This window comes from Sebastes umbrosus, chromosome 8, assembly GCF_015220745.1.
Source record: "Sebastes umbrosus isolate fSebUmb1 chromosome 8, fSebUmb1.pri, whole genome shotgun sequence".
Lineage (NCBI taxonomy): Eukaryota > Metazoa > Chordata > Actinopteri > Perciformes > Sebastidae > Sebastes > Sebastes umbrosus.
Window position 1 is genome coordinate 2,565,797 of NC_051276.1, and position 12,224 is coordinate 2,578,020.

General features: G+C 39.2%; 1 protein-coding gene across 1 annotated transcript in view; it reads left to right on the forward strand.

Annotated features, from left to right (window-relative positions):
• The window catches only part of stxbp1b (syntaxin binding protein 1b), a 43,410-nt gene that overhangs the window by 29,926 nt on the left and 1,260 nt on the right, over positions 1 to 12,224 (forward strand). The window contains 7 exon segments of the mRNA XM_037778019.1: positions 763 to 872; positions 4,124 to 4,225; positions 6,032 to 6,049; positions 6,051 to 6,118; positions 6,324 to 6,358; positions 6,361 to 6,477; positions 7,166 to 7,301. Coding sequence (XP_037633947.1) covers positions 763 to 872; positions 4,124 to 4,225; positions 6,032 to 6,049; positions 6,051 to 6,118; positions 6,324 to 6,358; positions 6,361 to 6,477; positions 7,166 to 7,287 — 572 coding nt within the window. The 3' untranslated portion in view covers positions 7,288 to 7,301.

A 12,224-nucleotide genomic window follows, 5' to 3' on the forward strand; every position in this document is an offset into this window, starting at 1 on the left:
ATATGATGATAATAATTTTTTAATATGATATCCGTATCTTCACTCTAGCTTTAAACACTGAGCCGCTACAACCTAAAAATCGCAACTTGCGTTAATGTGTTAAAGAAATTAGTGGCGTTAACGTGCTGTAATCGTGTTAACTTTGACAGCCCTAATAAGTATTTTTTTTCTAGTGTATAATCAGCCTGAAAATAAGAATCGTTGTGGTTTTCGTTACCTTAGAATGAGCCGTTTTATATCTACATAGGGAGCGGGGTCCTCCCACGCAGTCCATCATGTTGCACCGCCATGTTTCTACAGAACCCCAGAACGGACAAACAAACACTGTTAACTTTTTTTGCTCGTGACCGGAGTCGATAACGTTACTCATTCTTGTCGCTGCTGCTCTCTCTCTCTTGGTTCACCACTCACTTCCACGTTACACACTCACTTCTAAGCACTCTACTTTTATAACAACTGCTCTAGAGAAGGCCATTTGCTTCTTTGCGTCGCTGACCACCTTAGCAATCCTACACGCTTGGCATCGCAAGGAGAAGAAGAAAATCTGCCAACCTCACTGCTAGATACGGCAGATCTTACACACTGTTCCTTTAAACATGTATGCATTCATACTTTGTTCTTTTGTTTCTTTAGTGCTAATCGATTCTCAGCTTGTGTTTGCATGCATTGTACCTATTTTGTAAATCTGCATGCTCTCGTGCATGTGTATATGGACTGGAAATCTATGCTGCATGTGTTTGTGTGTCTGTATGGTGGTGTCAGGTGTGACTGAGGAGAACCTGTGTAAGCTCCTTCAGCATGCCAACATCCCACAAGAGGACAGTGACATCATTTCCAACATGGCCCACATGGGCATGCCCATTGTCTCTGAGGTGAGCTGTCCTGCCCAGTACCCCAATGTCTCATCATGACCCAGGTTAAGCTTAATATTGAACAGGTTGTCCCCAGGGGCCTCATTAATAAAACATTGGATAGGATCCTCAATAAAATGTTTGCGTACGTACAAATGAGCAATTGTACATACGCTAAATGAAATTCTGGTTTATAAAACCATGCGTACACCTGCCATTGAGCAATGTCCTTTTATAAACCCCAAATCAACTTGAAAATGTGCACCCGTGGATCAGCTTCATATCCCGCCCCATTGTTGAAAGTCGTGCTGAACGTCACAAAAAAAAGGGAAATGTTTGTCTATGTAGACGAATCAAATAGATTACATTTTGTGGCTTCAACTGCCATGAGACTGGGTTGGATAGTTGTATCAGTTTTTATTCAGTTGGTCTATGTATACTGTCCAATAAACTATTGATAAATAAATAAATTGCGTTCGCTGCAGCAATTTTACGCCACAAAAACTATATGAAAACTGAAATCATACTTGGTGATAAATAAAGCCCCTTTTTGTGCATATGCAACAATTATAATGAGGCCCCTGGTTCTTGTACTACTTCTGTTATGCATAATATCGCAGCATGGGTATTCAAGTTGCTATTCCAAATGGATAACTTGTTCAAGATTCTTAATCTCAAAGTTCTGAATGCAGTTATGTATAATAACCATGTGAAACCCTAATATACAAACACAATTATTACTGTTCATTTGTTCATTATCCCTAGATCCACACATAATGTAGATGTTGTCATAATTGCTCGTCCTTAAAAGATAACGTTGGTGTTATTCTGTAGTTCTTTACATTGTCAACAAATCACATGTGGTTAGTCCATCTCTCCATACTTTCTCAGTCTGTAGTGTTCAAGCCCCCAAGACCATTGATTACAGCGGCATTAGGCAGAACGTTTTTGACATCATTGGGCAAAAAATCCATAATAACCCTTCAGCATGAGAGAAAAATAGAATTCCTGCATTCCCTCATGGCTCTGTTTTCAGGCTTTTAAAAAAATCTAGCCCCTGATGGGGAAACTGTGGCCAATCACAGGTCCTTTCAGAGAGAGAGCGTTCCTATTGGCTGTTGATTCAACGGAGGCAGCTGTCAATTCTCTCGCAAACCTCCAATCAAACGGTCAACCTAAGCAGCGCTGATTAAATATGGATAATATTCTATTACTGTAATGCCTATTTCTCGTGTAAAATGTTTTCAGAAACATCTTGTTTCTTGTTCCTGTTCAGCTGCTTGTTATTTCCTCAACTGATCTCAAAATGGCTGCGGGGTCAGAAACTTTATCATTTTACAGCTAAACAGTACACTACAAGATGTTTCTGAAAACAATCTATGCGAGAAATAGGCATTAATGTAACAGAATATTGATTCATATTTGATCAGCGCTGCCTAGTTTGACCGTTTGATCGGAGTTCGAGAGTGATTGACAGCTGCTCAGAGGACAGTGAGGCCTCCAGCTCTGCTCTGATTGGTTGTTTACCTCCGGTCTGTGAAACCTTGCAAATTAGGAGCACCAGAGGACACAGAGGCACATGATTAGATTACCTCATTGTCTCATGTACTACTGTCAGTATATAGGCATATGACCATTTTATAAAAATAACTTTTTTGCTCCAATTCTACCTACTGCTGCTTTAATCTTTTAAAACAGACCATCACACAAATATGAAGTTTCATTTTTTAAAAAGGCTCAATAATTTCCTAAAACAGCTGGTCACTGTAGTTTTTAGCAGACTTCATTCAAACAGGAGTATATAGTGCATTTGTTGGGGACTATTTTCAGCAGCGTGTTAATCCAAATTTGATGCTCCAGTGAGTATTTGGGGCAGCAGGACGTTGTATGTGGGACGGAGTCCAAATAATCTACAGTGTTCATGGTAATGAAGGAACATGTCACCTAGTGCAACAGTGAGGCTCATTGCTGTGTTTTTAATAGTTTTTGGAACAACAATGGAATGGCACAGTGGAAGAAGATATGTCAGGCTTTGGATACAAACATAATACTTGTTTTATGTAAAAAATAAGATTTGACTTGCATTTCCTGTTGTTATATGCTATCTAGTCAATGGTGCTACGTGTAAATGTCATAGACATAGCATAATCTGTTGCACAGGAAACATAATTTATGAGTTTGGTCTGCTGTGAGTTCCACACTAACTATAGTGGGCTCATATGGTTTTTATGTGGACAAGCCCAAACATTGGCAGCCCAGAGAAACGCTGAGGGATTTGTGTGGGGCACAGTAAACCCTCAGTGAGATGGTAACAAATTTGCAGGCATCACCAAAACCGATTACAGATGACAGATGTCTATCACCAACCTGAACTGGAAACTTCTTGCTGTAAAAGACTTGTTTTCAACTTACCTGTGTGCATACAACGCCCATTTCTTTCTAAATAACTAAAACAATCAGAATCCTCTTTAATGTCCAAGTACGTGTGAACACATACAAGGAATTTGACTTTTGCTGCTATCAATGTAAATGCACAGAAATAGACATACAGCTAAAAAACAGGCACAACAAAAGTCGGGTTTCCACCAAAAGTTCCCGGGACATTTAGTCCTACTACTTTTCAAGGAACTAAAAGGTTCCTTCAGCCCATTTTGTCTGCGTTTCCACCCATGGTCTAAAGACCTGTGAAGATTATAGGCAAATTAGTCCGAAACACAATGAGTTCCTCAAAAGGTTCTTTGTTCCGGAGGAAAGTTCCTGCGGTGGAAAAGGGGCTAAAGCTTTATAAAACAAACAACAATGCAATAAAAGTTGTAAACAATTGTGCAAAATAAAATATGGAATGATTAACATAACAGTTTTGCTTTATATACATGAGGTAGGTGGATATGACAGTACATACAGTATATACAGTGTCGGTGCTTATATTTATATTGGTAGTAATGATATTAACATGTTAAAGAACACTGCATATTTATATTGATTTTGACACTATATGACTGACTTAAGTGTTCATTAGAGATGGCCTGAGGGAAACAAGTGCAATTGCGCTTCAGATAAGTGTTATTGCCTCAACCCAGTAGAACAATATCCACTTTTTGTAGGAAAAACTCTTTGATTTTTGACTGAATATGAGCCTAAAATACCTAAGACTGACATTTGGCATTTGGTCTTGAAAAGGACACACTCTTCAGCTGTCTCAGTGAGTTGATCTGCTGATGTGTGAATTGTGAAAGCTCATGAGTGATCAGCGTTGTTTCGTTTCTTCACAGGGCATCGTCAAGAAAGCCAAGAAGCCCGATCGTAAGGAGCGAATCAGTGAGCAGACCTACCAGCTCTCCAGGTGGACTCCTCTCGTGAAGGATCTCATTGAGGTACTTCTCATGCTATCAGGCTACCGTACATTATGCAGTGTGATTACACACTAATATTGGGGATTAGTGCTAATGGACCATTTCCTTTATTTTAACTACTAACTTCTAGACATATGTATCTTAACAACATTTTAATACTGTTATATCCAAGTGCTGATTCTTAAAATGTAATTTTAGTTTCCTAATCCAACAAATGCAATCATCCTTTGGGGTAAGGCAATGTATCAAGTAAGACAAACTGTTTAAGTGAAGCATAATCTCCTTGATAATAGTAATATACCGTAATATTTTGCTTTCACATTTAAAGAAAAACCAATTTATTCATCATCATTAAATCATAAAAAAAATGATTGTGTTCACAAGCCCACTTCCCATACATGAGGCTTTAAGGGGAATATACCGTATATATACATATACTGTGGAGGCTATACTATATATTGTGATTGAAAAAAAAACTGCAACCTGTTCATGCGTGCGCATATTGCGAGATGCGGAAAGGGGTGCAGAAAGTCACTGTATGTTTATTTATTAGAGTGAATGCTGATTCAGCTGACTCATATTTGAAAGATCTGAAAGTCTGGAGCAAAAACACAAATGTGGAGACTTTCAAAACTGCCAGTTGTCCTTTTTAACTTTATCCATTCAAATGAATTGTCTCGGGGTGCTCAAACTGAAGAGATTTCAGCAACACAACTTACAGTTTTTAACTGTGTCTTTTTCAGGTAGTACCTTCATCTGTTCTCTTAAGCTCTTTCTGGGACCTCTCTCTCTACTTTTTTAATTGTCAAACCCTCAGATGTTTCAGATTTAAAAGTGTCTCTCTCTCTCTTTCTCTCACACACACACACACACACACACTTAGACATACTGTACAAGGACAGTTATGCTTTTATTCAACTTTTTCTCAACCTTTATGCTTTTTAAAAAATTAAACATATCTCTCTCCTTAGTATGCTTGTATTCAACATTTTTAAATACTGTGCTTTTTTCATAATTTCTTATAATGAAAGTGTTTATTAATATAAAGTATTTATTTTCCAGACTGTATTAAACCTTTTATGTCTTTTAAAGTACAAAGCATTTATTCTTTCAGCCTTTTCCAGTTAATTAATTTCAACTTCCACCTATTGATAGTATTACAGTTTAGCTTCCAGCTATTCTAGCAACGTGTTCAGCTATTAGCTTCTTTAGGTAATGTAGTTCAGCAAAACGAAATGCATTTTCTAGTATTGCAAATGTTGTTGAAAATCTAGACATCCATTCATATCGCCACTGGCAGGTAGTTACTGTTTTACTGTGATGACGTGGTGCAGCCTTGCAATATGCGCGTACATGAGCAGGTTGCAGTATTTTTTCATCATGTTATACCCATCTGGAGCGTGTATAGATCATTTTCACCCCCACCCAAATAATAATTACCTACAGTTGTTTGGCAAACTTGCTGGTCCTCTTGTAATTTAAATGCGGTCCGAAGCACCGTCCTTGTAGTTTAGAGTAGATCGTTGAGAAAAAACATTGAAGCCATCAGCAGAGCAAGAGCTCATGTCTTCTACAGGTACTGGTGCTCTCTTTGGATTTGTCCTGTACACGTCCATGTCTACTACAGACCACATCCTCTAATTATGGGGTGGTCACACAGAACAATGGGTTGATTATTGAGGAGCATAGTGAATATTTTATTCTACACCTCCCCCTGTAATGTTAATCCCACCTGAGTGTGGCTTTAGAAAGTAGTTTGGTGACGACTGTAACATGGGTGAGTCTGTTTTTGGTGCAAACTGTAGTAACTTCAATGTGCTCCCACAGGACGCCATTGAGGACAAACTTAGACCCCAAGCAGTACCCGTACATTTCCCAGCGACAGGCATCTGCCAAAGCCAGCGCTCCATCAAGGTGTGTAGTCTTTTAATGCATGGTATAGTGCCTACACTTCAGGTACCACATTACTTTAATAGATGGCTTCAATAACTAAAAATAATAAATGAAATAGATTTGAGCCATTGTTACTGTTTTGAATTGTAAATAAGAGTCTTACAATATTGTCTTCCTTTCAATGTGTGCAGTAAATAAAATATCTATATTCATGTTTTACATCCAGTGCTCGCTATGGTAACTGGCACAGAACAGAGGCCCCACAGAGATGAAGACGGGGCCCAGGATCATCATCTTTATTATCGGAGGGATGACCTACAGCGAGATGCGCTGTGTGTATGAGGTCACTCAGGCCAATGGCAAGTGGGAGGCACTGATCGGTGAGTTCACTGGACAGAAAGTCCCCCAACTGGAGAGCAGAAAACTAGTGGAGTACCCTTTATATTTGATTATTTTCAGTAAAATCATCATCATTAGTATGAATCCTGAGGGTTTCAGGTGGTGAAGTATTAATGTCTAGTTTTTATTTAAAGGCTAATCTCTGACCTGTTGAATTGTCTAATTTAACGTGACAGGTTTTTTTACCTCAATATTTCACTGTGATGTAGGTCTCATTACATTCTTCTTATAGTGGGTTGACAATAGCAGGTTTGATCCAGCCTCCCGGGATAAATCCTCCTGAGTGTTTGGATCTTGCTGATGTGTCTGTTCTGAAATGTTACAGTATATTTATGTTCCCTGTGCAGCTGATTCAGCAGAGCTTGACTTCTGTGCGATGGCCTTAATCACATTCTCTGTGAGAGCTGATATGTTATTGTGAATCAGGGAAAGGATGCAGTGTCAGGTACAGGAAGGAGGAAGTGAATCTGCAAAATCCTCGGTAGTTCAGATTTCATCAGGCCTTAAGTCATGCTGACCTCTCAGACAGTACTATTTAGCAATATTTTGTAACTTTTAAGACCTTTGTGAATTATTTTTTGTCATGACCGGTCTGATGTGTATCTTGCGTAATAAACAAGGATTCAGGGTTTAGTCCTTGCTGAGCTTTCAGGCTTTTCTCCCCCATAGGTTCCACCCACATTCTCACCCCCCCTAAATACTTAAAGGAATTTCAGCACCCAGACTTCCTGGACCCCAACGCCCCTCCAGAGGGCACGGAGGGCACAGAGGAGCCGCCGCCTGCAGAATGAAAAGACATTTGGAAGTAAATACAAGTCAATTATGTGATTTGTGAATCCCTGTGATCCCCCATGTCGATCCACCCGCTCAGTGTCGTACCTTTGAACCATTGATACCTGCAGTAGCTCATCCTGGTCCTCATGTTTCATATCTATATCTTGAAGTAATACGTCAGCATTTTCGGTAGACTCTCCTGATGGGAACATTTTGGTGTTGTGTGTTATTTGCAACGTGGTTCTGTATTTGTTTGTGTTTCTGTATTTGCAGCGCGTTTTCTGTGTTTGGTTGTGTTTTCTCTATTTGCAGGAGCATTTCTGTATTTGTAGCGCTTTGCTGTATTTGCAGCATGTTTCTGTATTTGGTTGCGCTTTCTCTATTTACAGCGCGTTTCTGTATTTAGTTGTGTTTTCTGTATTTGCAGCGCGTTTATGTATTTGTTACGTTACCTCTATTTGCAGCACGCTGCTATATTTGGTTGTGTTTTCTGTATTTGGTTGTTTTTTGCATTTGCAGCGCGTTTCTGTATTTGGTTGCGTTTTCTCTATTTGCAGAGCATTTCTGTATTTGTAGCACGTTGCTGTATTTGTAGCACGTTGCTGTATTTGTAGCGCATTGCAGATGCGTAGTAGTCATAGGATACAGTTCGCTTGGAGGATGCGTTCCCCACATGCGCAGTAGGCGTAGTCGCCGTGCGGACTGTCCGCGTGGTCACAGCAAATTGTTGGTACGCAGATGTCCGAACAGAGCCTTCACGTACACCCTATGATGATGAAATTTACATCATGTGGACATTAGCAGACCTTTGCGTAATTGCAGCTCCGGAAAGTACAACTTTGGCTTAAAGGTGCCTTTGTGGTCGCTTTGGACCCCTGGGCCTGTGCCTGGTAGGCCTACTCAGTTATCCATCTATGCATGTAATGAAAACAACTGATAACATTTTATTACACATTATTGTTGGTGGTTGAACAATGCTAGCTTACTACAGTAATAGACAAAATAAATGTGCTAGCGGTAGCACTACAACCAGTGATTTACGTGACACATATATGATTTTTGGGTCCACACTGTATTCTTATCACAGGTAAGTTGAACAAAGGGCCAAAAACCTAAACTATTCACCTTCACTATTCAGCTTTGTTGCTCAGTTTTCTGATTATAACCTCTCATAGTCATCTTTTCCTCTTCATGTATCTTCCTGTCTGACCTGTGGTGTTGTGTTGAACCTCACCTCCCTTTTTATTCCCTTTCAGAGCCATTGTTGTGATTTGTTTTCCTGAACTTCTGCTGTTCTTTGTCTTCCTTTTTATATATCTATAGTAGTGCAATTCACTTTTCCAACATAAATCTTTGGCACTTGTGTTCTTTGTACAGCGATGTTTCTAGAGTGCTACAGGAATGAGTCCTAAAACCCCGAAATGACTTAGCATTTTAGCACTCCGGTACCTTCGTCTGGAAGTCAACAGGTTTTTTGAATGGGTTTTTAGTTAGGTGCCTGAAATAAGGTCTGTGGTCAACACAAGCTGAAGAGATTTTAACATTTAGTTTTCTTCGACATAAAATACATCAATAATATCCCACTTCTGAATTTTGAAGCTTTTATGAGTTTTAAAAAGGCGGGTCGCTAACAAGTGGCTAAATGAAACTAGTAAACGTCATCATGCTGACTTGTCCACCTTTACGGCCTCGTTGTGTATACTTGCACTCATGCGACCTGTGGTGTAGTTTGTTTATAGCCTAAAGTTAGCTTTTTACGTCTGGCGATTGCATTCACACTTTTACAAAACGTGTACGTATCATAAACATGTGTTAGCCACAGAGCTTATTTTCTGCAATAATCAAAAATCCAATGGAAAAAATCCTGTTGGCTCTTTGTAGAGGGAACCAGGGCGATGCTAACTTCCTGGTTGGCCTACAAAATACGTCATCCCTGGAGCACTCTACAGGGAGAATTGTCACTGTGACTTTGTCTGAATGCCGTGCTAGTTGAGGAAAGTCTTCGTCAACGTCTCCACTATTGATTTGTTGTGTTGTGTTGAACAAAAAAGTATTTAATCTTTCAGTTTTTATACAGAAAGCTTTATGATGAGGAATAACTTCCCTGTTCCACCTGACAGCACCAGCAAATGTGTCTGTATGTAATCATGGTTTTCTGAATGAAAGTGAAGCAGATCCTACTCATACTCACTGAGTGACAAAGTTAGACTCTGTTTTTTCTTTCTTATTCAGTAGAAAGAGGGTGGTGGGTAAAAAGCATACATATGTGTGCAGAGTGATACACACACTTACACAGGTTGTGAATAATTTGGTATCATGCTGACCCAGCTAAATGGTTATAGGTTTACTGAAATTAAATATAACATAATTCCTCTTTTCTCTTGAATAGCACTCTGTGCTCCTACTGGTCAACATCACAGAACAAGTTGTAGAAATTGTCAAACTAGATGAGAGAAATTCAAAAGACATGCTACATGCAACCATTGTAGCCTGATTCCGGCATTAGTCACGGTTAGTCTGAACCTAAGTAAGCTAAACAACAATTGAAAAACATAATTAACAGTCAGTAGAAAGCACTCAGCGACCTCATGCTTAAGCAACCACGGCTGCACAATCCTCTACATTTGTTGCCTAAATATGATCCTGCATGGGAAGTTTGGGCCTTAGATTCATTTGCACAAAACTTCAATTCCACTAATTGATCAACATTTTGTTGCAATAGTACAACGCATTCCAAATGCAATACATGATGTATGTCAAAGAGGCCACATTTAGTGCATATAAAGATATAAGCATTTGGCATTAGTTATAGGAGATCGAGGTGGAATAGGCAGAAACAAAGGAATAACATTTCTTTGTCATCATAATATGATGAAAAAAATGTAAGAAAATAGGAAAATGTGGTATATGGTGTGTGGCCTTGGTGAATAGATGTGTGTTACACCAAGGAATCCAGCGAAATGTTTTGCTTATACGCGTTCCAATTTAAGAATTACGGACATGGCACATAGTGTCATCAGGTAGCATATCAGCACATAGCAGCAAAAAACTAGTAACTTGTTTATTTCCCCAAAGCTTAATCTTCCACCAAATTCATTTCAATCTATTCCTTAGGGTTGGTAAGATCAGATAAATAAACAGACAGAGAAAGTGGATCATATAATGTCCTTGGCAGAGGTAATTACATAGATCGATGGTAACAGCATCGATGAGAATACGATGAATGTGGGGTTGGTGCTTGAGTGGCATTGGCGATTAAGCTTGCTTTCATCTGAGCAGGGCACACTTAATAATGTGGCCTGTGAACTACAGCTACTCTAGCCTTGATTTAAACTGCCCGATGCTGAGCGGTGGCTGAGTGCTAAAGTAGTTCCAAAATGAATCCGGGTTCATCGGTTGTATTGAAAAAACTTTTACAGGGCCTATAGCTTTCTAAATTTCAAAATTAACATATCAGATGAGCCATATCCACGGTTACTTATTTATATTTGGAACTATTTTAGGTGAACAACCCTAATATGCTGAAAGATAATTCCAGTTTATCACAATTTGGGTTTTATTTGAATTGTTTTGTTCATCATTTCAGTTGTGATGACATTGTACACACCAAAGTAATTGCTGAGAATTAGGGACACAGTGACATTAAATGGAGATTTGGGTTGTTTTTGAAGTGGGGTTGTATGAGGTACTTATCCATAGGCTGTGTATCAGCTACAGTCGACAGCGGTCGGCACGCCCCCAGATTGGAGAAACAGACAGAAGGACCAGCACGGAAGCAAAGCAATGTACTGCTGTGGATGGGGCGCAGCAGAACATATTTTAGACACCCGAAAGAAAAGGTCCACACAAAAAAAATCATTATCAGGTTAAGTGTATGCTGTATTTAAAACATTTTCCAACAGGGAACTGAACTGAAAAGGATTTTTTTTGTCAACACAGAGTCTGGTGGCTTTGAAGAATGCATAGATTTCAGTTCAGTTCCCCGTCAGAAAGGGCTGTCTGACGGCAAGATAAAGTAGTGAAAATACTATAAAGTTCACATGATAATAACGTTAAAGCAAATTCGTTTTTAGTGCCACTCATTTTTTTAACGCATTAACGAAACTTTGCGATTTCAATGTTGAAGCGGGCCTCAGTTTTAAACCTAGAGTGACGATATCATATGAAACTAGAAAACCTAAGGAATCCATTGGTACCAACCATACTAGCTTGTATTGAGAGATGTTCAATAACGCTCCAAACTCCAAACTGTCATGGCCATTTCAAGGTGTCCCTGACCTCTAACCTCAAGATATCTGAGAGAAAATGGGTTCTATAGGTACCCCACGAGTCTCCCCTTTACAGACATGCCCACTTTATGATAATCACATGCAGTTTGGGGTCAAGTCATAGTCAAGTCAGCACACTGACACACTGACAGCTGTTGTTGCCTGTTGGGCTGCAGTTTTCCATGTTATGATTTGAGCATATTTTCCATGCTAAATGCAGTACCTGTGAGGGTTTCTGGACAACATCTGTCATTGTTTTGTGTTGTTAACTGATTTACAATAGTAAATATATGCATACATTTGCATAAAGCAGCATGTTTGCCCACTCCCATGTTGATTATTTGAGTATTAAATACTTGACAAATCTCCCTCTAAGGTACATGGTGAACAGATCAAAATTTGTGATTAATTTGCGATTAATCGCGATTAAATACTTTAATCGACTGACAGTCCTAATAGCTTGAACTGATCTTTTCTTAAACCTAACCAAGTGGTTTTGTTGACTAAACCTAAAGTAGTTTGTTTCAATTCACAATGCTAAGTTTGACTTTCATTTTCACAGCGTGGTAGGTGCAGTTTGGCCCCTCTGAAGCATTAGAAATATACACACAAAAATTCATGGACCAATAACAGTGATAACTGGGTAAATTGTCCTGCCCTAACCTAAGGTGCAACGAAACTAACAG